The sequence below is a fragment of the Macaca fascicularis genome, chromosome X (genome assembly GCF_037993035.2).
Source record: "Macaca fascicularis isolate 582-1 chromosome X, T2T-MFA8v1.1".
NCBI lineage: Eukaryota > Metazoa > Chordata > Mammalia > Primates > Cercopithecidae > Macaca > Macaca fascicularis.
The window spans coordinates 77,846,032-77,873,129 of record NC_088395.1 but is presented as its reverse complement, the minus strand read 5'-3'; the positions used below and the strand labels follow the sequence as shown (position 1 = coordinate 77,873,129).

Below are 27,098 nucleotides of genomic sequence, written 5' to 3'. Positions count from 1 at the left end.
CTTCAGCTGCAGGAACCCAGCGCGCTGGGGGCAGGGGGATGGGAAGAGCAACCTGATTAAGATTGGAGAGGCCTTCACGCAGGGGCCGCCAACCCCCCGCCCAACCCCGCACAGTGCAGCCCAGACTCGTATCAGCTTAGAGATACAGGAGGCAGGGGGAGACTGCCTGATTCCCAGCCCACAGGGGCACCCTGTTCAGAGGTCTGTTGGGGCAAGGCCTGTGCAAGGGAGGCAGGTTGGGAGTGCTAACTGGATTTTTTATTTTTATATCAAGACACTGTGTTTAAAATTTTTACAAAGGACAAACTCCATGGGTTTCCGTTAGTGTTTTAAGAACTTTTCTTTAAAAAAAAAAAAAGCCAACAACAACAAAAACACCGCCTTTTTGAAAGAGAAATGACAGACACAAAAGAGACTGTAAAGAAAATGGGGTGAATTTCTGATAGCATTTCCCCAAGGGCAGAGGCAAAACCCAGATCAGACCCGGGGGCCCAATAGTGACGTGGCTTCCGTAGTACCTTGTTCCCCAAATCTAAGGTCCCCTGGTCTGGCCAGGCCAACGCTGTTGGCTTCTGGGGAAGCAGGTCACCCTGCAGGCTCTGCAGCCCTCCACACGGACACAGAGAGCGTTGGAGATCTCTCCCCGACGGCCCTCCAGCCCCATCCAGTGCTAGCCCCTTTCTCCTTCCACCCCATGGTCTTGCTTGAATCTGTTTCCTTCCTGGGGGTCCTGTTCCTTGGTCTGATTGTGTGAGCACTGGGGGGTCCTAGAGCCAGAGAGACCTTCGGGCCTGGAGCCCTCCCTTCCAGAGCCTCTTAGCACTCACGGGTTGGAAAAGCATTTGTTCCAAAATTAAAAAAGAAAAATCAACAAAACAAGACCCAGAAAAAAGACCAAGTCCTGGGGAGGAAGAGCTCCCAAGTCTGGAGTTGGTCGGTGGTGCAGTTCCAAGAGAGGCCGAAGGCGAGCACCAAGGGGGTGTCCGGCTGTTGCTTTCAGGCCCCCCAGGAGTGTCTGTGGTCAGGCTCAGGGAGCTGGCTTCAGCTGCTGTTTCATGGGTCCTCGGTTTCCCAAGGACTCATCTGCGTCCCCATTTAAAGGGTTTGTTCAGGTTTACTTCCGTATTTGTGTTTTTGTACATGCGGGTGCATGTCCACATCTGTCTATGTTTGTGCGGGTGGGTCTGCTGTAGGGTGTGGGTGCGTGCGTATACATATATGTGTGTGCGTGTGTGTCTGCATGTGTGTGTGTGTGTGTGTGTGTGCGTGTGTTCCTGGATCTGGGAGGGAGGGAGCCGGGACATTGGCTGTGCTCTGAGCTGGAGCTATACCCGGGTAGTGGAGTGTGAGTGGGGTAGCCCGGTACTGTTGAACCCTGCAGCAAAGGTGTTATAGGGGTGCAATGTCTGCAGCCCTACCAGGGAGTTGGGGATCATAGTGATGGTGTTGGGGGTCATGAGTGGGATGTCATCTGGGGAGCGCCGCAGGGTCAGGGTGTAGTCGGGCAACGCAGTGAGGCGCAGCGTGTCATGGGGGGGACCGGCCTCACACTCGTGGTGGGTGGGGCCCAGTTGTAACGCTGCCAGCTCCTCCTCTGGAGCAGCTCCCAATTCCGGGGCCCCGGCTCCCCGCTGAGGGCTAGGCTGCCGCAGGGGTTCCTGGCGCCGTTTGTCCTTACGGTAGTAGAGGGCAGCGAAGGCCAGAACGTTAAGGAACAGGAGGGAGGCCCCCACGGCGATGGTGACACTTAATTCAGTGGAGTAGTCACGAGGGTTCTCCACCAGGAGTGGCCCTGCATCCTGGTCCCCGTTCCAGGACCCCTGGGCATTCTCGTTGCTGTAGGCAGGTGAGATGGCTGGCCGCTTGGTGCTCCAGGTCTTGCCATTGGGCCTGCGGGTGATGTGGGAGCTGTGGGTGGTATCCGGAGGCGGCACTTTGGTGGTGGTGGACGTGTAGTGGAACATGTCATGCAGGTTGTATAGGTGGGGCACCAGATGTTTCCAAAAGGCCACTTTAGTGGCCCGGTAATGATCTCGGACCCTTGGTTTCAGCCCGATGTGAAGGTAGAGCTGGTCTCGGGGATTGTATTTGGACCAGGCCACTTCCTCAAAGCGGTTGGCCTTGGTGTGAATGAACTTGGTGTCCTGGGGGACCGGCTTGTTGGGATCCCTGAAATACCACATGGAAATCTGGGGTCACCACTCTATCTGGTTGAGGACAAGGCCCAGCATTTTTCCTGTGACAGCCAAACCTCTTTCCCAGTTCAGAACTTCCTACCGTTTCCATCTTTTTCAGGGTCCCCCTGCTCTGCCCACACCTGCTTCTTCCCCAGAGCCTGAACTCCTATCTCCTCCTTCCCGGCACTCATCCTTTAATGTTAAGGCTATAGATGCTTTTTCTTTGCACATGCTACTGAGCATTTATCAATCTTTTCAGCTGCCCAGTTTTGCCAGGAGCCCCCTAATAAAGGCTCTTTCTTTCTTTCATTAAGCAAGCAGAAATTGCTGAACCTGAAGTCTCTTTCTTTCTTTTCTTTTGTTTTCTTTTCTTTTTTTTTTTTTTTTTTTTGAGACAGAGTCACCCAGGCTGGAGTGCAGTGGTGCAACCTTGGCTCACTGCAACCTCTGCCTCCTGGGTTCAAGCAATGCTCTTGCCTAAGTAGCCAGGACTACAGGCGCCTGCCACCACGCCTGGGAAATTTTTTGTATTATAGTAGAGACAGGGTTTCGCCATGTTGGCCAGGCTAGTCTCGAACTCCTGAGCTCAGGCAATCCGCCTGCCTCAGCCTCCCAAACTTCTGGGATTATAGGTGTGAGCCTCCGCGCCTGGCCCTGAAGGCTCTTTCTGAAGTACTGCATTCCTATTTCGCATGACCTCTGACCAGCAAACCTTGAATCCCGTAGTTTGTGTGTTTGTGTGTGTGTGTGTGTGTTTGAGATTAGGTCTCGCTCTGTCACCCAGGCTAGAGTACAGTGGCATGATCACAGCTCAGTGTAGCCTCAACCTCCGGGGCTCAAGCGATCCTGCCACCTCAGCCTCCCAAGTACCTGGGACTACAGGTGCACACTACCATGCCCGGCTAATGCTTTTCCTTTTAGAGACAGAGTCTTTCTATGTTGCCGTGGCTGGTCTTGAACTCCTGGGCTCAAGTGATCTGCCTGCCTTGGCCTCCCAAAGTGCTGGGATTACAGCCGTGAGCCACTGGGCCTGGCTCAATCTCACAGTTCTTCCAGTAACTCTCATTCCTTCCTAGTCCCGATGCTAACTGAGTTCTGAGCCTCAACGACATTTCTGAAGGAAGGAAAAATGGCATGAAAGACTCAGGAAAGGGAGGTAGGAAGATGAGTGAAGGGGTACCAAGCAAGATTTTGGGAACATCTTAGGAAGGGATATGATGGAAGAGATTTAGCTAGAGGAGCGGAGGGGAGGGCATGCTGGGGTCTCAAAGAAGAAAAAAACCCTATTTTCTCCTTACCCAGTCTTGGCAAAGTTGGTCCAATAGGTCATGACGACAGCACTGAGCATAACATCATTCTTGGAGAAGTTGCAGGGGAAAAGGTCAGTGGGGCCTACCATAGGAACCCCAAAAACATAGGGTACTTCATCCCCATGAGCTGCATCTGACCAAGCAGGCTTCATGAGGCTCTGGCAGTGATGATAGAAGGCGTAGAAGTAGGTAGGTGAGCCGTAGCGGGCGTGCAGATCGGCTGTCACCACTGAGGGCTCTACCCACTGGTGGTCAGTGAAGAGTGCCACCAGTGTTTTACGGCGGGTCTCAGGGTTGTCACGGTCTGCCCAGTCTGTATACATAAACTTGATGGTCTCTCGCAGGGTGTCCTTACCCTCAGGATAGCCATACAGATTGTCCACAAAATTGGAGACAGAATAGTCAAAGTCAGTGCCAGAGACACCATCCTCAGGGTCCACCACCCCTTCCACAAACTTGAGACCCTCGCCCTGATTGACACCTAGCATGATATCATAGTTGAGGAACTCGCCCTGCTCCATGAGGATCTCAGGGTCATCGGGAATGACATCACCATCAATCACAGGGCCAAAGGCCACGTGATAGCGGGCTGGCTGGATGTCCTGCTCTACCAGCTCCTTGGCACTCTTTTGCCGAAGACAGTCCACCATATCCACGGTGTCCAGCACATTACAGCCCACTTTGTCTGCCAGCAGGCTGGTGTACTTCACTGGTTGGTAGTTCACAGCCCAGCTGGACAGAGCAGAGCCACTCTGGATGATGGCTCTCTGGAAAAGTCCTACAGAAGACAGGTAGCACTAGGTCAGATCTGTCGTGTCATACATAGCCATAAATCCCCTCATTCCTTTGTCACTGAGGCTGCCCCATGGTTTAAATGGGCTAGGAAGGGGGAACAACTCTTTTGGCAGGGGATGATGTAGGGCCAAAGGAGGGGTTGCTGAACCCCTTCCTTGACAGCTTCCTCCATCCCTTCCCTGTCCTGGTGCAATGACTGGTAACTTAGGGGTTAAGGCAATGTCAGGAAGAATTAACCCCTTGAATCCCAGACGTCAGCCCCCTTATGCCGCCTCTCTTTATCTCTCCTTGTCTTCCCCTCTTGCTTCCTGCCCAGCTGGGCCCAGCTCTGTGCCAGCGCACCACCAGGGAGCTGGCACTTGCACCACAAAGGAGTCTTTTTCATGAGAGATGAGAAATGCAGGCAGGCAAGAGCCCCACATTCTGAGGGTTTGGGGAAGGAGCCCAAGGGCAAAGGCCTTGGGGTCTGAAAGTCTCCAGGGAACCTGTGCTCCCCATCTGTGGTCTCCACTGAGACTTTGCTTTTTTTTTTTTTTTTTTTTTTTTTTTTTTTTTAGAGATGGAGTTTCACTCTTGTTGACCAGGCTGGAGTGCAATGGCGGGGTCTTGGCTCAGCGCAACCTCTGCCTCCAAGGTTCAAGCATTTCTCTTGCCTCAGCCTCCCGAGTAGCTGGGACTACAGGCATGCGCCACCACGCCAGGCTAATTTTGTACTTTTAGTAGAGACAGGGTTTCACCATGTCGGTCAGGCTGGTCTTGAACTCCCGACTTCAGGTGATCCGCCTGTCTTGGCCTCCCAAAGTGCTGGGGTTACAGGCATGAGCCACCGCACCTGGCAGAGGCTTTCCTTTTATCTGAAGCTACTGATACTTCAAATTCAGATTTTCCCCCAGCAGAGAGGGAACCAGTCCCCCAAACTCAAAAAGAAGATAATTTTCCCCCTCTAGGAAAAAAAAAAAAAAAAAAAAAAAAAGGATATCATTCCCTCCCTGGCCCCAACATTCCCAAGGGAGAATTTGTCCCTTAGGCACACAATTCCATTCCTTTAAGAGAAAGCCAGTTTGCATGAGTGGAAAGAGAGGGAAAGAAATGATAGATTACTACTTAAAAGACAGCCTCATTTTCCCAAAAATTATTCTCCATGCATCAATTACAGAAAAACAGAGAGAACAGGTCTTTAAAGAAGTCAAACCTTGGCCAGGCACAGTGGCTCACGCCTGTAATCTCAGCACTTTGGGAGGCCGAGGTAGGCGGATCGCTTGAGCTCAGGAGTTCGAGACCAGCCTGGGCAACATGGCAAAAACCTGTCTCTACAAAAAAAAATTCTCCCCAAAATTAGCCGGGCATGGTGGCATGCACCTGTAGTCCCCAGCTACTCTGGAGGCTGAGGCAAGAGGATTACTTGAGCCTGGGAGGCGGAGGTTGCAGTGAGCTGTGATCGCACCACTGCACTGGGAGACAGAGCCTGGGGGACAAAGCGAGATCTTGTCTCAAAAAAAAAAAAAAAAAAGTCAAACCTCCAGAGACACAGGCCCCCTATGAGACAAAGCATAGCACCACTCCAGGGGGAGGAGTCCCCAGTCGGAGGAGGCACAGAACGTTTCTTCAGGCCAAGGCACCCTTGCAGCCTGTCATTTCACCCTCCTTTGGGGAAAAAGGGGAGATTCCTGTTCCCACTATGGTCACCTAGGAACACAGTCTCTCTCTTTAGAGATGCAGATCCCACCTGAGTCCTCCCTCACCAGGGTAGTCCCTGGAGGGGCAAAGACAGAATTTCTAGGTCAAAGAAGGTGGTTCTTCTCTCTCAGAGAGATAACTTCTTCCGAGAGACAGAAGGTCTTCCTGTGAGAATGTCCCTAACTCAGGGGGTTAGTGTTCAATTAAAAAAGAAAGAAAGCATCCTCGCTCACAGATTTCCTTACTTCAGAAAAGGGCACCTACGCCGGGCGCGGTGGCTCACGCCTGTAATCCCAGCACTTTGGGAGGCCGAGGCGGGCGGATCACAAGGTCAGGAGATCGAGACCACAGTGAAACCCCGTCTCTATTAAAAATACAAAAAATTAGCCGGGCGCGGTGGCGGGTGCCTGTAGTCCCAGCTGCTCAGGAGGCTGAGGCAGGAGAATGGCGTGAACCCGAGAAGCGGAGCTTGCAGCGAGCCGAGATCGTGCCACTGCACTCCAGCCTGGGCGACAGAGCGAGACTCCGTCTCAAAAAAAAAAAAAAAAAAAAAAAAAAAAAAAAAAAAAGGGCACCTATTTCAGGAAGATCTTTCCTTCTTGAGAAGCTCAGCTTTGCCTCTTAGAGATAGAATGTTCCCTGTAGTCCAGAGGTGGAGAAAACATTTCCTGCCGAGCAAAAAGGACCTATTCTGCTCTCTTGGAAGTGTCACTGGCAAAGGGACCCACCACAAGGAGAGAGACCAAAAATGAAAATCTCCCCGGCAGCTTGCACAGTCCAGGAAGAGGTCTGGAGTCCGATAATAGACCATCGTCCTATGGAAGGAGCCCACCTCACGGGTTAGGGACTCTCATTTCAGATCCACTTTCCCCTCTAGGACGTTTCCCCTCTTGTACAGACTTGTTCTTCAGAGAGAAAGGCAGAGAATGGGTGTTTCTTAGACCTAGAAACCAATTTCCACCCTATATCTCTACTGAGAAGTAACATGTCCTTCCCATACTGAAAGATCTCCCCCAACCCCTGTCAAACTATTGTCCTCTGAGGGGACAGTTGTTCTATTCCCACTCCCCCAGATAAGACTCCCACATCAGAAGGAGAATCTTGCTTTCCCGGGACATAAATGGGATTCTCTTCCTTCCCTCTCCAGCTTTGGGAGAAGTACTTCTCCCAGAGGAACATTTCTCTTCCACTTCTTGCCAAAGGGATACCAAGCTGGTAGAAGAGAGCTGGCTGATTCCCTTGGATGCCCTGGGACATGGATGGAGCACGCTGGGCAGCCAGCACTTGGCTAGTTCATGTTTTGCCCCAGGAGTTACTCACCCTCTGAGTGATGTGACAACGTGAGGAGGCTGACGCAGGATGCACCAATGCCCGAGCCAAAGACGGTGATCCGGCGGGGGTCTCCCCCGAAGAAGGCAATATTCTCGCTCACCCAGCGGAGGGCCTGGATCTGGTCAAGGAGCCCATAGTTGCCCTTGGCAGCCTGATCTCCAGTACTCAGGAAACCTGGATTCGACAAAGGGCATGAGGACAATGAAGGCAGAGGGATGGAGGATTTGGGTGATGACGGCAGGCAGGGTCAACAGGGGAGGTGGGGATAGAGAATGAGCACGCAGCGTAGTTCTTCCCACCTAGCTAACTTAAACCAGTGCTCCTTTCTGCAATGTCCAGCATCGTCAACAGAGGAGGGGTCGGCTCCCTGCCTCCCACCTGTTATCCAGCTTGGAAGGAGGGGTCTGCAGACCATTTGAAGTGGATGCCTCCAGGTAGGAGACAAACTGCAGAAACTGCAAATGTCTAGAACTCAGCATTCTGAGCTACTATTGAGGACCTTACCCTAACATCTGGCCAGATAGAATGGAAACCTTGGAGTCAGACAGTCCTTGATTTGAATCCTGGCTCTATCACATCTCAGCCATGTAGCCTTGGGCACTTAGTTTAAAATCTCTGAGCCATAGTGTCCTCTTCTGTAAAATGGGGATACAAATACCTCACAGGGTTGTAACAAGGATAAAACGAATATAATCATCTAGAACATGCTCAGCACATTGTAGCTCTATAGTTACTCCTCTTTCCCCGTTCTTCTCTCTCCAAAGGAAGTGTAGATGATCCCAAGAGGCAACAATCCCTAAACTCTCCTTGCCCTTCCTGTTCAAATCAGTCCCTCTCCACTTCTTTCTGGGGCCTCGATGGCCCCCTTCCCCTCATTTTCAGGGCAGGTCCTCATTTCCCTGCCTTGGAGGCCTAACGAATCAGAAACTCTGGGGGTGAGGCCCAGCAATCTGTGTTAACAAGCTCTCCAGGTGATGCTGACACCTGCTAAAGTTGAGAAACCACTGGATCAGACCATCTTTTTCATCTGGTGGAGAAATAGGGAAGTAGCGCAGTGCGTTACCACAGAAACAGGTCTTCCCGCCCCCCCACTGGAATTTGCTGCTGAGGAGACATGTCACCATGGAGACTACCTTCCCACCCACCTGCTGGGATTTGCTGCTGTGGAGACTTGTTGCCATGGAGACTACCTTCCTGCCCACCTGCTGGCTATCCCACAGAGATGTCCTATATTCCCCCCTACTCTGCTTCCATTTTAGACTGATCCTGCGGCCTTATTTCATCTCTCTTCCCTGAATCCTTGGGTCCGTTGGAAGGCTCTGTCTTCTCCTGCCATAGGCTTTTGGAAGAAGTCTTTGGAGGTGGGTAATTGTGGAGCTCCTACACATTGGAAACCCACACTTGGATCAGTATTTTTACTCCCCGGTTAAAAGCTCATTCACAGCACCTGGAATCAACTTTGTGAGAGGCCATGTTGGAGAAGGCTCCCAGAGCTCATGGGGAGTTCTCTGGTGGTCCTTGCAGTCCATAGGCAGAGGCTGAATTCAAATAGACTCAAGCAGTCACAAGACCTCACCACTGTCTTTCTCAAGTCCTTCTGTACCTAGCTTCTGCAAAAGAGCTCATCTCATCCTCTTCAAGTGTGTTATTAATTTACCTCTGGTACAATTAAGTATGTAAAGTACTTAGTTCTTTCTCCCGGGCCCTAGTCACAAGTCCCCTTTAGCCCCAGGTTGCAGAGGAGGAAATGAGAATGAATTAGAGAAAGCCTGCATGAGGATGAACAAAGGAACCCTTGCTCTTCCAGACAAGGAAACCAGCTTTTCCTTTGCGTGGCCCATTCAGAAATTGAAACTGCTCCTTTGAGTCTTAAAACCTTGGCCGGGCACGGTGGCTCACGCCTGTAATCCCAGCACTTTAGGAGGCTGAGGTGGGAGGATCACTTGAGGTCAGAAGTTTGAGATCAACCTGACCAATGTAGCAAGACCCTGTCTCCTTTTATTTTTAAAACAAAATAAATTAGCCAGTTGTGGTGGTGCATGCCTGTGGTCCCAGCCACTCAGGAGGCTGGGGCTGGAGGATGATTTGAGCCTAGGTGTCAAGGCTGCAGTGAGCTGTTATTACCCCACTGCGCTCCAGCTTGGGGGACAGAATGAGACTCCATCTCTAAAAAAGCAAACAAACAAACAAAATCCCTCAAAACCCCAACTCTGTTGACCATGATCCAACCCAGCTGCCCAAGCCTTGGGACCCTCTGGCAGAAATCACTGTCCTTCTTTCAGTCCACCCTCCCTCCTCTCTCCTTCCCCTGTATTCTCTTTTCCTTTTCTTTCATTTAGGCAATAGTGGTCTTGGCTTCAGCCTTTTCCAAGGCATCATTTACTGAAATGTGTCAAACATGTCTGCCCTGATCAGCAGGCAAAGCCTGCATTTGGATGTAATAGAGCAGACTTCTCCAACATGTATCAATTTCCTGGGTTAGGAACAAAGGCCTGAAAGGGCTGGATGGAGGATTTTTTTTTTTTTTTTTGGATTTTTTATTTTTTTAGAAGGAGTTTCACTCTTGTCGCCCAGGCTGGAGTGCAATAGCACGATCTTGGCTCACTGCAACCTCCGCCTCCCAGGTTCAAGTGATTCTCCTGTCTCAGCCTCGCAAGTAACTGGGATTACAGGTGCACGCCACCACACCTGGCTAATTTTTGTATTTTTAGTAGAGATGGGGTTTCGCCATGTTGGCCAGGTTGGTCATGAACTCCTGACCTCAGGTGATTGGATAGAGGCTTTGACCATCACTCTCTGCTCCCTCAGATCCTATGAGCCTCTGGATAAGGGGCCCTGAAGCATGTGGATGATGCCATGTCAATGATCCCTACTCCACGAAGAGTCCTACTTGAAATACCATCTCCAGGCCAGGCGCGATGGCTCATGCCTGTAATCCCAGCACTTTGGGAGGCCGAGGCCGGTGGATCACCTGAGGTCGGGAGTTCGAGACCAGCCTGACCAACATGGAGAAACCCCGTCTCTACTAAAAATACAAAATTAGCCAGGCACGCCTGTGGCACATGCCTGTAATCCCAGCTACTAGGGAGGCTGAGGCAGGAGAATCGCTTGAACCTGGGAGGCGGAGGTTGCAGTGAGCTGAGATCGTGCCATTGCATTCCAGCCTGGGCAACAAGAATGAATCTCCATCTTAAAAAAAAAAAAAGAGAGAGAAAGAAAAAGAAATACTATCTCTAACAGGCTCAGGAAGATGACAGCAAACCTGACCAACCGCAAGCACACAAAATCTGGCATTCTGGGAGAGGTCACTCACTGCTAGTTCCCAGTAACTCAGCCATCCACAGAAACCGTGTGAGAATGAAGGCTGAAATATCCAACTCCATAAACTGTCAGAATAAATCGGAGCCAGTCTCCCTGGGCCCAAGTTTATACTGTAGTTCATGGTAAACTGCTCGTCAACAGAAGATGGGGGAATCTGGCAGATTGCAACAAAACCAGATATTTGTGTCACTCAAGACTTGATGTTTACTGGGTTTTCGGTTTGCCTGGAGGGTACCTGAGCAAGCACGTAGGATTCAATTCTGGAACCTGGAGTAAAAACTTGGCAAGTTCCTGCTTGCTCAGCCTCAGGGATATCCACATCCTATATCCTGCTGGAGTCCCTTTCTTTGTTGGCCTCAAGCCCAGTGGGGCCTTCTCAAATAATAGCTACCCCTCTGCCTTGGAGAGGATTCATGGATTAGCCTGTGACATTCTCAACATGCATGAATCACCCAAGATATCTAGAAAAGCACCTTAGAGGCCGGGTGTGATGGCTCATGCCTATAATCCCAGCACTTTGGGAGGCCGAGGCAGGTAGATCACCTGAGGTCAGGAGTTCGACACCAGCCTGGCCAACATGGTGAAACCCCGTCTCTACTAAAAATACAAAAATTAGCCGGGCGTGGTGGCAGGTGCCTGTAGTCCCAGCTACTTGGGAGGCTAAGGCAGGAGAATTGCTTTAACCCGGGAGGCGGAGGTTGCAGTGAGCCAAGATCGCGCCATTGTACTCCAGCCTGAGTGACAGAGCGAGACTCTGTCTCAAAAAGAAAAAAAAAAAAAGAAAGAAAGAAAGAAAGAAAGAAAGAAAGAAAAAGAAAAGAGAAGAAAAAAGAAAAGCACCTTAGAGTGATCCGCCTGATGAGTTCAGTGCTCAGGAAAGCTGATGGGAAGGAGAGTGAATGAATGCCTGTGACTGGGGTCCAAAACAAGCCACCTGTTCTGGGATGCTTTGGGCAACAAAACAACAAAGGCTCCACTACACAGGAAAATTCCCAAGCATCAGGGACAAACCCATGTTCTACATCTGGTGTCAAGAGACAAAAACATCTTATATGTACCCAGGATCCAATATGGGCTTATTGATTATATTTGTGTTCCAAAACAGGAACTGAAGGGTATGTAGGAAGTGGTGAGGAACTTCTGAGCAAATCTCAGTGTAGGACTCCTTCTGAGTTTTCAGTAATATTTGATCATCAACTGCTTAAGCCCAAAGAAGAATGTTCCTGCCCCCCAGATGTGCTGTTCTGGTTATCCAAATGACAGGGGGCTGTCAAGTGCGAGTTCTTAACCTGATTTTCATGGATGAACTTAAGAGGGATCTGTAAAATTGTTTTTTCTTTCTTTCTTTCTTTTTCTTTTGAGATGGAGTCTCACTCTGTTGCCCAGGCTGGAGTGCAGTGGCATGATCTTGGCTCATTGCAACTTCCGCCTCACAGGTTCAAGCGATTCTCCTGCCTCAGCCTCTTGAGTAGCTGGGACTACAGGCGCCCGCCACCACGCCCAGCTCATTTTTGTATTTTTAGTAGAGACAGGGTTTCACCATGTTGACCAGCCTGGTCTTGAACTCCTGACCTCAGGTGATCCACCCACCTCATCCTTCCAAAGTGTTGGGATTACAGGCATGAGCCACCGCACCCGGCCCTGTAAAATTGTTTTCTTAAGCATGTGTGTGTCTGTGTGTGTGTGCGCGTGCATGTGTGCATCGTTCCAGGGGAGAGTCCAGAGCTTTCATCAGAATCTCAAAAGGGTCCAAGACCCCCCAAAAGGTTAAGAACTTCTGGTGTAGAAGCTTAAGGATTACAGCAGCTGAAGGACTCTGAAGTAATCAGCAAATCAGGATATCATACGGAATGCTCACCAGCGACAGCCTTCTGTGCGGCCCGCAGTTCCCAACTGACACTGTGGAGAGTTCACATCCTACGTGAAATGCCGAGCCTCTCTCCAAATCCTAAGTCTCTCCTTCTGTCTCCTCTCTGCTTCCTCTCCCTGACTCTCTCGTCCTCTCCTTTTCTTCTCTTCTTTGCTTTCTCCTGTCTCTCGCCCTCTTTTCCGTGCTCTCTTTCTTCATCCCTAGCTGCTCTGAAGCACATTTTTAATATTCTTTGTATTTTCCAGTAAACCTTATAGAATGGAGCATTGTGTTTATATTTTTTTAAGCAGCTGAGTTGAGTGTTTTCTGTCACTCTAAGGAAAGAAAGTAGCAAAATTACTTTTGGCTTTGAACTACCGTGTACATGTGTCTGTATATCTGTTTGTGATTACATTTGCACGTTCATTCCTCTCTAGAAACTATGGAGCCCAGCTGGGCGCGGTGGCTCACGCCTGTAATCCCAGCACTTTGGGAGGCCAAGGCAAGCGGATCACTTGAGGTCAGGAGTTCCAGACCAGCCTGGCCAACACAGTGAGACCTTGTCTCTACTAAAAATACAAAAATTAGCTGGGTGTGTTGGTGCACACCTGTAATCCATAATCCCAAATTGCTCAGGAGGCTGAGGTGGGAGGATCACTTGAGCCTGGGAGGTCAAGACTGCAGTGAGCCATGATTGCACCACTGCACTCCAGCCTGGGTGACAGAGTGAGACTCTGTCTCAAAAAAATTAATTAATTAATTAATTAATTAATTAAAAAAGAAAGTGTGCAGCCCTAGTGTGCGGGTTTCCAGCCACCTTCACGGTACCATGAGATTCAACAGGACAGAACAGCTTACAAGAGCCTCACCATGGTGTCTGAGGTAATGCAGAAAGACAGAGGGGCAGGGACAGAACCATGACATCCCAACATCCCAAGCCTACCAGACCCTGGGGAGACCAGCGTGAATGGCCTGCATGCTCCATATTCAGTGTCCCAGGTGCCAATGAAGGGGACACAGACTTTGCTTTTTTCAAGGAATATCATTTCTGCAGTTTGAACCCCAAAAAGGTACCTTCCTATCTCACATAGTATTAATTGTAAGCCAAGAGAAGATTGCCATTCTGCGCATACAACTGCACCCAGAAGTGAAATGCAGCCCCGGGGCCTCTGGGATTGGAACTGACAAAGCAATATAGTCAAGAGAAAATTAAGAGCCAGGCGTGGTGGCTCATGCCGGTAATCCCAGCACTTTGGGAGGCTGAGGCGGGCAGATCACCTAAGGTCAGGAGTTTGAGACCAGCCTGACCAACATGGTGAAACCCTGTCTCTACTAAAAATACAAAAATTAGCCAGGCATGGTGGTAGGTGCCTGTAATCCCAGGTACTCAGGAGGCTGAGGTAGGAGAATCACTCGAACCCAGGAGGTGGAAGTTGCAGCGAGCCAAGATAGTGCCATTGAACTCCAGCCTGGGCAACAGAGCAAGATTCTGTCTCAAAAAAAAAAAAAAAAAGAGAAAAAGCAAATTAAAATAAGGCCGGCCGGGCGCAGTGGCTCAAGCCTGTAATCCCAGCACTTTGGGAGGCCGAGACGGGCGGATCACGAGGTCAGGAGATCAAAACCATCCTGGCAAACACGGTGAAACCCCGTCTCTACTAAAAAATACAAAAAACTAGCCGGGCGAGGTGGCGGGCGCCTGTAGTCCCAGCTACTCTGGAGGCTGAGGCAGGAGAATGGTGTGAACCCGGGAGGCGGAGCTTGCAGTGAGCTGAGATCCGGCCACAGCACTCCAGCCTGGGTGACAGAGCGAGACTCCGTCTCAAAAAAAAATTCAAATAAGGCCCTTGAGGTGGGAGGATGATCACTTGAGCTCAGGAGTTCAAAACTGGCCTGGGCAAGAGTGAGACCCTGTCTCAAAAATTAAATAAAAATGAAATGAAATGAAATAAAATACGGTCATGTACCCTAACTAGCCATGGAATAAGCCATGCCTAACTGCTGGTTTAGCACCCATATGCCTACAGACCTGACCAAGAGCCTATACTCTCGCTGAAACTCTTCTCCAGGAAGAAGTTGGCTTCTTCATGCCACTACAGGGATGCGGGGCTTGGGGAAGCATGAGCAGGGCCCTGTGTGCTTAGTCACCCTCTCTGAGGCACCTCATTTACCTCAAGACCTTCACCATAGATAGGCATGGGTGGTCACCAAGGAAGGTACAGGGTTCAGGGGCAGCCTAAATGACTGACACAAGCTTGTGCACAGCAGAGAATGCGCGGGTGGGGAGGTGTATGGGTGCATATGAGGAGGCATTTGGGCAATGAGCGCGTATGAATGGGAGTATGTGTGCGATGGGTGGGAGTGTGCAGGGGACATGCATAGAGAGAGTACAAGGAGTGTGTATGTGTGCATATACGGGGTAAGGAAGTGTGGGACTTGGGGGGATGCGGTTGGGCATGGGTAGAGGTGTGTGTGCATGTATGGATACAGGTGCAGCCCCATGTACACGGATGTGTATGTATTTGTGGGGTGGGGTGAGGGGAGAAGTGCGTGGGTGTGTGCTGGGTGTACATATGCAGGCTGTGTATGGAAGAGTGTGCACATGTATATGCATGCATGCACGATGTGTGTGTGTGGGGGAGTGTATGTGTAGGGGAATGACATAAGGGCAGTATGTGGGATGTATGTAGATGTGGATATGGTGTGTGTGTAGTATCTGTGTATGTGTAGGGTGGGACAGTGTGGACAAACAGGTAAGAGTATATGTGTGTAGGGAAGGGGAATGTTGGTTTGTGTTTCTGAGGAGATAGGGACAGGTGTGTGTGGTAGCAGGTGGGTGTGTAAAGTGGATGTAGAAGTGGGGTGTGCAGGGCGATACGGGCGTGTACAGGTATGTGTGCGGGGTGGGTGGAAGGAATATTTATATACGTTTAAGGTGCATATGTGTGGAGTTTGGGTGTGGACGTGGATGTGCAGGGTGTAGGTTTTTGTGTGGGCTGTAAATACGGGGGTAAAGTGTGGGTGTGGGTGTGTATGCGTCGTGGGTATGGGTGTGGATGTGGCTCCAGAGACATGGGGAGAAGCACATGAGCATGTGTGTGCACATGCAGAGGGTGAGAGCCATCTGCGGGGTGCAGATGTGGAGTACACAGACCGTGTGGGTGTTCGGGTGTGCAGGTGTGTGGGTGTGCGCGTGTGCGGGTGTGCGGGTGTGCGCGTGTGCGGGTGTGCGGGTGTGCGCGTGTGCGGGTGTGCACGTGTGCGGGTGTGCGCGTGTGCGGGTGTGCGGGTGTGCGCGTGTGCGCGGGTGCGGGTGTGCGCGTGTGCGGGTGTGCGCGGGTGCGGGTGTGCGGGTGTGCGCGTGTGCGGGTGTGCGCGTGTGCGGGTGTTCGGGTGTGCGGGTGTGCGCGTGTGCGGGTGTGCGGGTGTGCGGGTGTGCGCGTGTGCGGGTGTGCACGTGTGCGCGTGTGCGGGTGTGCGCGTGTGCGGGTGTGCACGTGTGCGCGTGTGCGGGTGTGCGGGTGTGCGGGTGTGTGTTCTGGAGAGACTATGTGAGTGGAGTTACCTGGAGTGCTGGGAGAATGTGTTTCTGTGTGAGGGGCCTGGAGATGTGAATGTGGGGCTAGGTGTGTGTACTTTGTGGGGGTGAGTGAGAAAGCACCGTCTGCCTGCAGCTGCATGGCGGGGTGGATGTGTAAACACGTGAAGGTAAATAGGTGTGTGGCCATGGAGTGGACTGGAAGGAATATCTGTACATGTGTGGGGTGTTTAGGGATGTGGGGCGGGTGGGTAGAGGTGAAGACGGGACAGTGGAAAATTGAAGCATCCTACAAAACCCAGCCAAGTGAAAGTCTGGAAGCAGAGACCTGGCTTGGGACCTGAGAGAAGGTGTGAAGTTTGAATTGAATTTCCAGTGGCATCTAAACCTTCTAAGAAAGGGCCTGGGGATATGGGGAAGCCCCTAGCATTTGGGTAGGGGCCAGAGGATAACACCATTTTGACTGTGGTTATTAGCACCAGCTAGAGAAGCAAGGCTCTCTGTTTTTAAATTCTCCAGCATTCTTTCCTCCCCTCCTTAAGAAGCCAGTCTTCCTTCTAGGCACCAGACAGGGAACCATACCTAGCACTCCAACCCGATAGTTGAGGGTGATGACGATGACATTGCCATAACTGGCGAGGACGCTGCCATCAATCATGTTGCCTGTCCCTTCCATGTAAGAGCCTCCATGGATGTAGACCATGACGGGTTTAGCGCCACTGTCCCGGATGTCTGCAAGGAGAAGGGGTGAGACACAGGCTGGGTGGGATGCCCTTCCTCCCCAACCCCCGCCAGCCCGGGGGGTGGGTGCGGGCAGCAAAGCTATCCCAGGTGCCAGGACACCACCGCCATCCCTGAGGGCAGGACTCATGAGGCTGCTCAACCTGGAGCTCAAGCATCAGCCTGAGACAGTGGGACTTCAGTGATGTTTTTGAAGGCTCTGGTTTCAAGTGTCTCCCAGCTGAAGGCAGCCAGGCATGTGATATAGCCAGGCCTCAGTGGGCCATGGCTGGGCCCTGGGGGCGGGGGGCAGCAGAAAGAGGAAGGGCTGGTCCTTTAGCCACATCAGGTGAGTCGCTGCCCTGGGCACCCAGGAGTCCTGGGACCTGACATGGCTTTAGAGAGCAGGAGCTGGGGAGCCCTGAAACCCCCAAGACTAGACCAGTTACATGGAAAAACGGCCATTGGCAGCAGCTGGCCCCCCAGTGCAGACAGAGACAAGAGGTGTGGGAATAAGGGGTGGCACAGGGAGAGAACAAGGAAGGATGTGGGGAAAGGGGAGTGAATGGCAGAGATAGGGTGGGGGGAACCTTGTTGACATGGTTTCTTAGCCATGTGCCCATTTCCCCATTCTCCCCGGGCAGACTTAACCAGAAGCATTGGGGATGGGGCAGAACTAAGAATGACAGAGCCTGCTCCCAGTCAGCACCAAGATGAAGATGGAGCCTCCCCAGAGGCCATTCAACAAGGGACCATCAAGCAGCTGCTCCCAAGCCCAGGTGGCACGGCATCAGGGCTGGGGCAGTCAAGAGAAGGCTCCAGGCCTGATCACCTCTGCCTGTAGCCTGTCAGTCTGTGAACTGGACCAGTACTCTCTGCCATGCCAGCACAGCCCTACCCATCACCACTGGGCCCCCCTGAGCTGCCTGGCCCCTTCGGGACAGAGGGGCGGGGCCAGGGCATGGAGGAGGAAGGGATGCTCTCTGCTGCAGAGCAAACAGAACTTGTTTCTCCAAGGAGGAAGGCTGGTCCGATCATTGCCCAAGGATCTCATGCCATTTATTGATGGCTGTGGTGTCCTGGCCTTAGCCTGGCATTTTAGCCCACTCTTTCTGGCCTTGTCTTGTACCTACTGCAGCCCCTGGCCCCGAGACCATCTCTCTCTTTTCTAGGATAAGGCTGGGGAGGTTCTGGTGCTGCTTTTCCAGCCCCTTTGGTTGTCACTGCCTCACTCCCCAGTTCGCCGTCCTGCGGGGTCCCTTTCCCAGAAGCCAGGCTCCCTGTGAGACACAGGGGTCTCTTCACTGAAACACAGGTAATCTCCTTGCCGTTCCGTTGCCTTTGTCCTCTCCCCACCCTCAGTGGTCCTGCTTTCTCTCCACTCTCCCTGCTGCTCAGTAGGGGCAGGTGCCTCTGAACCACAGAAGATGGGAAAGGGGCGGGAGACCCAGGCAAGGAGGATGTCCTCCCCATGGCTCTGCTTGTGGTCCCCTGCTCCTGCCAGCCATGTCCATCACCCCGGAACTCCCAGTGGCCAACGGGGCCAAAGACAGATGAACAGCCCAACGGCCTTGTACAGGAACAGAAACACACCAACGGACAGACAGACAGACAGACGGGGCTTCTCCCCATCGAGAAGGGGAGGGGCTCTGTGCCATGCACCAGCCGCCGCGCCCTGCAGCCCCCAAATACCTTCATCTTCATCCCCGTCATTATCCGCTAAGTCCTCGCCCTGTTTCTTAGCGCCGGATCCTGGGGACCAGACACGGGGAGACACAACAGCACAGAACAGAGAACAAAACAGAGAGAGAATTCAAAAACAGCATGACTGCAGTGTGGCCCAGCAAGCCAGCTCCGGGCCTGGGCCCAGGACAGGCAGGAGGGATGGCAAGAACTGAGGGAATGGGTGGGCTGAGGCCCAGACCTTCACCAGGATGATGGTGTTGCAGGTCCCTGCTGTGCTGGCCTCTCTGCGCCGCCCTGCCCCGCCTCCCTGTCCCCAACAGCCCATCTCAACCAACTACCTTTCCAGTGAGGAAGGAGGTAGCAGCAAGTGGGCCAGGGCACAGAGCCAGAGACCCACTCAGGGGAAGGATTCATTCTGGGTGGAAGGGGCTGCTCGTGTGTACACAGGCAGGTTGAGCTGGAGAGCAGGGTCAGGTACCAAGGGTGAGGGGCGACATTGCCAGCAAGTGTGGAGGTTGTGGATACGAGGTACTTAGGGCAGAGATGTGTACAGGGACCCCAGGCCTGAGCTCCTGGGGCCCAGTGGGCAGGTTCAAGCTGGGCCTCAGCTGACCCTGATCCCCACAGGAGAAAATGGGAGATGAAGTTTCCCTCTGGTCTTCCTTGTTGGAGCCCCTGCTCTGGTTAATGGCAAATGGGGTTCCTGCCCACAGGAACCAGTGTCGAGAGCAGCAAGCATTGCTCTGAGATGTAGAGAGAGCCAGAGAGGGACAGAGGGAGAGAAGAAAGGGGAAGAGGAGAAAGGGATGGTGAGAGAGAGAAAAAAAAATAGAAGAGAAACAAAGAGATAGGAATAATGGTCACAGCTCCAACCATGTACTGAATATTCACCATGTGCCAGACACTCTATTTCTGCCATATTGTTTGATCCTTATACCCCAATGAGATAGGTCCTATCTTTATTCCTGTTTCACTGATGGGGAAACTGAGGTTCAGAGGGGTAAAGTGACTTGCTCAAGATCACACAGCTAGGAAGTGCTAGAGGTGCGATTCACACCCAGGTCTGCTTGACTCCAAAGCCCATGATCTTTCCACTGCATCATGCCACCTTTCTGGGGTGGGGGAAAGGGGAGGGGAGGGAAGAATTAGATGAGAAAAGCAGTGGGGCATGGAGGGGAGGGGAGAGAAGGGGAAAGGAGGGTAGAGAGAAAAGAAGAGACTAGAGGTGAGAAGGGAAACATTTAGGATCTGGGGCTAAGCTGGCACAAATTCTCCTTCCTGTTCTAAGGAGGCTAGAAGCGCATCCTGGTGATGGCCAAGGAGGGAGAGGACCGGCTGTCTGGATGCTGGTCAGTGTGTGGAAACAGAGGGGGCTGTGCTGCCACCCCAGGGCTTGCTCTCTTGCATCTATGACATCAGATACCCTCAGCCTGGAAGGAGCAAAGAGCCCTCTTTCCCAGCCGGTCTGGACTCTGATGACTAGATTTCCTTACAGCCATTCATCAAAACAGGAACTGCCCTCATCCTACAAAATGGCTTTTCAACTAGGACAAGAGCACAGCTCTAGGGGAGAAATTGCCTCTGGCTCCCTGAACTTCCGGTGGCACCTACCGTCTTAATACATTAGCTCAACACCTGCCACTGCTGTCCTCAGAAACCTAATGGGACATGGGTATCATCCCTCACACTGTGGACAGCCTACCAAACGGAAAGGAGTCACTTATCCCGACACGAATTCCTTCCAACTTGATGGGGTGGGGTGTTGGGAGATGGGGCAGGTCTTCCCCAGGAAACCCTTCATTTCCCATCATCCCTGACTTAGAAGATACATCCCGTGTGAACCCCTCTGAGAGTGTCCCTGGGTTGCTGCATTGTCCCAGCCTCCTTCACACAGATGCCTCTGCTCCTTCAGCCTGGCACTTGCTGAGCGGCTCCTAGCTGCCATGCCTCTTACCCAGGCCAGCCTGACTGCCGACCACCATTCCCAGACCCTGTGCCGCTGAGGGATCCCAGCCAGGCCAGCCCCCAGACCTCTGCACACCACAACCCTAACGACCTCTGGGGATGGGTCTCCCTCAAGAGGCGGGATTTGTCACTCTTCCAAATGGCCACCAGGTCCTGGGTAGGGAACTAATTTGAACAGCGAAATGACCAAATGCCTTCCCTTGCACTGTCTGGAACCCACTTCCTGATTGGCCCATGGGACTTAGGGAAACCAGCTGAGTTGTTTTTTTTTTTTTTTTTGTAGATGGAGTTTCACCCTTGTTGCCCAGGATGGAGTGCAATGGCACCACCTCAGCTCACTGCAACCTCCACCTCCCGGGTTCAAGCGATTCTCCTGCCCCAGCCTCCTGAGGAGCTGGGACTACAGGTGCGTGCCACCATGCACCTGTATTTTTAGTAGGGATGGGGTTTCACCAGATTGGCCAGGCTGGTCTCGAATTCCTGAACTCAAGTGATCCACCCACCTTGGCCTCCCAAAGTGCTGGAATTATAGGCATAAGCCACTGCGCCCGGCCAAACCAGCTGAGTTTTAATACAAGGCTAAGAGCTTCTTCAGAGCAGTGATTAGGCCTTTAGCCATTTCTAGATCTTTCCTCTACCTTACATCCCTCCACATCCCAACAACACCTAGCACATGGCCTTGCCCACAGTCAACAATCACAATTGGTAAATGTGCATGTTTGAGCCGGGGCTTCCAGTCTGCTCTCTGGCCACACTCTCAGGGCTGGACTGGACAGCCCAAGGCTCTTACTGGGAGATCATTCTTCCTAAGAAATGGTTAATGTGAATGCCATCTCCTCTCCTGCAGGTTTCTTTTCTTTTCTTTTTCTTTTTCTTTTTTTTTTTTTTGAGACGGAGTTTTGCTTTGTCGCCCAGGCTGGAGTGCAGTGGCACGATCTTGGCTCACTGCAAGCTCCGCCTCCCGGGTTCACACCATTCTCCTGCCTCAACCTCCCAAGTAGCTGGGACTACAGGCACCCGCCACGACGCCCAGCTAATTTTTTGTATTTTTAGTAGAGATGGGGTTTCGCCGTGTTAGCCAGGATGGTCTTGATCTCCTGACCTCGTGATCCGCCCGCCTCGGCCTCCCAAAGTTCTGAGATTACAGGCGTGAGCCACCGTGCCCAGCCGCTCCTGCAGGTTTAAGAGACCTTCTTCCTGAATTCATTTATAGACTAATGGAATGCTAAGGCCAGAACTGTCCCCTACCAACCTCAGATGTGGAAACAGAGGTTCTTGAAGGAAAAGACTTGGCTAAGGTCTCGCTGTGAGTTGGCAGCAGAGCTGGGACTCAGGCCTTGTGCTTCCCAGACCTGTACTCTTTCTGCAGCACCATGATGCTTCTGAATTACACGAAAAACATCAATTGCCTATAGTGTGTGAGGTCCTGGGTGGGATATGGGGCTGTGGTGAAATACTATCCCTAGAGCAGCGGGTCTTACTCCATGCTCAGGTGTGCATTAGAAGCACTCAGGGCTCATGTTCAACATATAGATTCCCAGGCTCTGCCCCCAGAAATTCTTATTCAGTAAGGAGCACCCCATCCCAGGAATCCTGACAACCCCATTCTGAGAAACCCTGCCCTAGGACATCAAAGGAAAACAAACTCCCAGCTTGCCAGAGGGTTGTAGGGATCAAGCTGTGATTTTTCCACCTGTTCCTTAGGCTGTTACTGTTCCAATTCTCCCCAGTCCAGCCACATCTCACCATTTTTTTGAGTTGGGGAGATGGGAATGAGCAGATGGGAGTTGCTTCCGTGTGCTACAGTGGAAAGAACCATGTCCTGAGGGTCAAGAGACCCAGGTTTTGGTCCCAGCTCTGCCACAGACCAGCGACGGGGGCCTTGAGCAGCAACAAGTCACTCCCCTGGGCCTGTTTCCTCATCTGTAAAATTGGGATACTGATTCCTGCCTTAGATGCTTCCAGAGATGTAGGGAGGATTCTACAAGGTAAATGCCAAGGCACTTTACAGAAAACATAAAGTGATATTCCAACAGGAAGAATTATTATACAGGGGGAGAAACTCCTCTCAGCATGAGGGCAAATTTAAAATTCAGGATCTTGTGCCTCCTTTAAAGTCCATAGTTCCCAGAGACCCCCAAGTTCTGCCACCAGAGCAGCCTGGGTCTATCAGCTACACTCTGGCCAGAGGTGGTGGGGTGGGAGGCAGAGGTGTGTATGGCAGGAGTTATTAAACCTGTGTACACGTGTTTGGTCTAAGCTTCAGGGTGGGACAATTGAGTCTAGACTTTCAATCCAGGAGAAAGAACACAGAAGGGGTGGTCTTCTGGCTCCACCCACTAGGAAAAGGGTGGAGCCTCTGGCTCCATCTTGGCTTCCTAGAGTTTCTCCTGAGGTGTCACCGAGAGAGCCACTGGCTCTGCCTTTGGCACACACTTTAGGGTGGAATTTGGGGCTGGGAATATTGGAAGAAATAGGGTTGCTGCTTCTGCTCTGAGGCTGCCTTAGGCCACCAAATCCTCCCTGCAAGGCAGCCAGGGCCCTCGGATGAGGTGGCGCTTATGCCTGCTCACTGCCCCCTGAGCCTGGGCTACTTAGAGGAAGGCTGGGTCCTGGGGGCAAGGGCAGGTGGGCAGGCAGCCCTCCCTCTCTCTCTCTCTCCCTCCCCGCCGGCTCGCTACCTACCTCCTTTCCTACAAATTTTCTTGTTGGGCTTTCGGGCGCATTCCTTGGAAATCCGCTTTACTGTAAAATGAATAAAAAACTAAAAAATAACAGGAGGCCTCTGCCCAGGGGCATGCACCCCCCACCCCCCAGGCCCCAAGAGCTGAGCTGCTCTGCAGGCGGCACATGGCAGAGAGCCTGTCCCACCATCTCCTTGTTTCTGTCACTTACCTTAGTGTGACCCCCGCGGGAGGAGGCATCAGCTAGTGAAAGAGGCGGCACCTAAGCATTGCCCACCAGGCTTGCCCCCCGCCCCCCACACACCCAGCGTCCTTGGCCACACACACCTACCACCTTTCGAAGCAGGTGGAATGGCAACAGGGGGGCCTGGTGGAGCCAGCATCCTCCCGCGGGCAGCTGCCAGTCGTGACCCATACTCCCCCAGGGGACCCCCATCCAGCACTGGACCTAGACCCATCACAGCTCTCAGGCCGGGCCAGGCCCCTCCTGGCAACAGTGTCACTCACACATGGGAGCTCAGACAATGCTGGGAGAGGGAAGAACGGGGAGGGGGGTGGGAGGCCAAGCAGAGTGATGGTTAGAAGCATTTTCACAGACAGACAGACGCATGCTGCAGGGCACACAACCACATGCAAGCCACAAACACAACAGGGCAGGCGGGAGGCAGGGAGGGCACAGTGCCTGGCCGCAGCACTCACCATCCTCCGTCGGCACATAGACGTTCAGGTAGAGACAGTCTTCGTTGGGCTCCTGGATGTAAGTAGCGACGATATCCAAGTTGGCAGTGAACCAGACTGGCAGCATGACTTCGGGCACAGCTGTGTGGATGTTCTGGGGGCACACTGGGGGAAAGTGTGTGGCGTTCCGGATGCCCGACCAGGATGGGGGTGGTTCAGGGGGCAGGAAACGTTTCTCGCCGATCGGGGGAGCTGCGTAGGGCACCCCCAGGTATTGGTCCACAGGCCCCAGGATCTCACTGGGCAGTGGTACCCGGGCACCCCTTAGCTTCCCAAAGTGAGTGTTGACTGTGGGTGCTGGGGCCTGGGTACTGGCTCTCAGCGCCAAACTGAGGAACCACAGGGTGAGGCACAGGCTCCTGCCAACCGTGGGCTTGGGGCTCAGGGACAGCGAGGGCGGGCCAAGCCGCAGCCACATGTTCCGGGCAGGGGGACTGGCAGGAGAGGCAGACTCCAGGGTCACAGCATCAGCCCAATAGGCAGCCCCTTCATGGCCACACTGACTTGAACCTCAAAACTGAGCTCTCGAGGGACACCTACAGGTGCCCAGCAACGTAGAGAGCGGGTCGTCCAAGCACCACAGCTTCAGAAAGGGGAACTCCCTCAGGGCCAGACAGGCCTGTGGAAAGAGGGAAGTATGTGTCATCCAAGATGGTCTGGGAGGGCGACAGAGTTGGTCTTTGGGGGCCCCGCTGGGCTTGGGCTATTCTCTTATAGGCAGGAGAGGTTTCACATGGCCAGGGGCCCAGGGACTCACAGATGATCCACTGCCAATCAGAACCATTCTATGTGCCTGGCCATGGCTGGAAAATCCAAGGGGTTTGACAGTGACAGTTGTTGCCACTGCAAGTTCCCGGTGCCCAACTTCAACCCCACAGCCGAAGAGGTTCATCAGGGTCGGCTGGAGCCAGAGTAGCGTGTGACAGCCAGGGGGTGGGGAGAAACAAAGATGGAGCTCAGGTCCCCGGGCATGCTGCTTGAACGGAGCTGTGTAGCCCTTGGGACCTGGTAAGCCCACACAGGGACCTCCACTTCAGGACAGGGTGGGATTGTCAACCTCACTCCGGGACACTAAGACACAAGAACAGAAAGCAGCGAATCGGCAGAGTCCCACAGAGAGACTCCCTCACCCTCAGGCAGGGCAGAGGGCAGGACAGCCATTCACCGGAGTCCCTGGACCCTCCTGCGCCCCTTCTGTACATTTCTCCTCAGCCCTCACTGCTCCCAAATCCTTAAGCCTTGGTCCTTTCAGTTGGCTCTCTCTTAATTCACACCGAATTCCAGAAGTGAGGTAGAAAGAGTTCTGCCGAGCACCCTAGGCATTGTGGATGCTCTTCCGGTGTATTATAAAATAAACAACGGAGCGTGGGGAACACATATTCAGAGACTCATAGAAATAAACTCACAAAGACTCAAAGAGGGAATGAGAGAGACCAAGCCAGGATCACAGACACTGCGATATTCACTCACAGAGACATACATTCCAAACCCACAGAGATCCCCTCATATAGTCCCACATTCTGAGACAGAGCGCCTCACACAGCCAGAGCCTCACAGAGTGATACATTCAGAGACACACACAGAGACTTACTGAAATATAATCACACATACCCGCATAGGTAAATATCCAGACACATGCAGCATAATGGTGACACATAGGTGGAGACAGAAACAGAAATAGCAACACACTCAGACACACAGGCCTTCTGACACAGTTACACAGTCAACACATAGACACAGGCACACACAGATACTCCCGCATGCTCCCGCACACACACGCACACACATGCACACGCACGCCACATGCACGCCACATGCACGCCACATGCACATTTAGTTTTCCTCCATTTCTCCCGCCTTCCCAGATTGCAGGCCTGCTCCTTTAAGAACTGGTTGAAGGGGTGGGGGAGGGAGATTGGGAACGCCCGGCAATCAGCCACCACGAGAGGGGAATGAGAATGTGTGTGTGTGTGTGTGTGTGTGTGTGTGTGTGTGTGTGAGAGAGAGAGAGAGAGAGAGACAGAAAGAAGAAAAAGGAAGAGGAGGGAGGGCGGGTAAAGTGGCTTAAGGGGTGGGGGCTCAGAGGAAATGAGGAAATGGGGAGCAAAGTATTGAGGGGGAAGATCCCAGACACTGCCCAGAATGCACCCGGGTCGGGGGAGGAGGGGAAGGGGAAGGAAGGGGTAGGAGTAGGGAGGTGGGGCAGGAGGGAGTGGGTGGGTGTGTGTATGGGGGGGGATAGTCCGCAGCTGAGTTCACACAATCCCCCCATTCACCGTCTCCATGGCAACTCCAGGGCACAGACCGCTCATTCACACAGCTTCCCCGCCAGCAACCCCCCCACATTAACCCCCTCGGTGCTGCCCCCACCCCACAAATTCCATTAACCCTTTCGGGATAACCCCCTCTCCAGTAACCCTTCGGCGCCAAATGCCAAATTCTCCTTTGAGTCAATTCCCTGCAGCCCCTCCCCCGTGAACACCTAGACAATCGGACCGACCCCCAAACGCCCTCTGTACCCTAGGACCCACTGTGAATCCCCAAGGCCAAGATCTCCATCCTTGCCCAACTTGCAATTTGGGAGAAGACAAGGGGAGGCAGCAATGCCGGGGATGAGAATGGCATCTGGGGGTACTTTTGGGGCTGCAGAGGTGTTGGGCGCGGGGCATTGTGCAGGAATGGACCAATATTGAGAACTGCAGTATTGGGGGCTATGAGGGCTTGGAACGGATTGGGGGATGGAGTTGCACTGGAATGGGGGAGGATAGGATAAAGGCCTCCATTGGGTGGGGGGGCTGCAGAGAGTGGGGGAGGGAGCCTGGCTATGAGATGCTATGATGGAAGGGGGATGGAGCTGCACTGCAGGGGAGGGGGGACTGGCAATGTGCAATCCCGGGATGGGGCTGGGGGCCCTCAATAGGGGTATTTTGATGAGCATGCAGGATGGGCTGTGGAAATAGAGGAACCATGGGCGGGAGGATGATAGGGATGCGGGATTTAGGGAGGAGGTAGAGGAGAGAACAGAAGCAGGGGAGGATCGGGGGTCAGGGGTGCCGATGGAGAACATGGGGTTGAGAGGGATGGGGGCCACTGGCTGGGGAGTGGAGGAGCCTGGGATTGGGAGGGGTTAGGATGGGGGCAAGGTATGGGCAGCTAGAGGATGAGAGACCGGGGCAGGCGGCCTCACCTGTTCCCCGGGCTGCTGCAAGCGACTGAACCGGGCCACGGACCACCCATATCGCCTCCAGGCCAAGGGCTCCGCACCCGAATCCCCGAGATCAGCTCTCCGGCAGCCTGGCTGCTGTGCCC

The 27,098-nt window shown here is 52.9% G+C and overlaps 1 protein-coding gene and 1 long non-coding RNA gene across 9 annotated transcripts in view; one reads left to right on the top strand and one right to left on the bottom strand.

Annotated features, from left to right (window-relative positions):
- LOC123571107 (uncharacterized) overlaps nt 1-22,844 on the top strand; it is a 50,172-nt gene extending 27,328 nt beyond the window's left edge. For 2 of the 3 annotated variants that reach the window (XR_012430371.1, XR_006695275.3), the window contains one exon: nt 7,107-9,483. This is a non-coding gene — a long non-coding RNA (uncharacterized lncRNA). Of the gene's footprint in view, nt 1-7,106; nt 9,484-20,650 lie in introns of those variants that run through there. The other variant, XR_010584095.2, reaches the window with a different exon arrangement.
- NLGN3 (neuroligin 3) lies at nt 237-27,098 on the bottom strand. Of its 6 annotated transcripts, XM_045383692.2 has the most exons (9): nt 26,977-27,098; nt 24,547-24,860; nt 23,751-24,408; nt 23,053-23,112; nt 18,409-18,468; nt 16,579-16,728; nt 7,280-7,465; nt 3,476-4,265; nt 237-2,169 (listed from the first exon to the last, which is right to left on the bottom strand). In XM_045383692.2, exons 3-9 carry the CDS (start codon nt 24,205-24,207, stop codon nt 1,326-1,328), a joined length of 2,547 nt encoding a protein of 848 aa, XP_045239627.1. In that variant the 5' UTR covers nt 24,208-24,408; nt 24,547-24,860; nt 26,977-27,098; the 3' UTR covers nt 237-1,325. The 6 variants fall into 6 exon arrangements, with proteins under 6 accessions (XP_045239627.1, XP_073886313.1, XP_045239626.1 ...); XM_074030212.1 differs by lacking the exon at nt 23,053-23,112; XM_045383691.2 differs by lacking the exon at nt 24,547-24,860.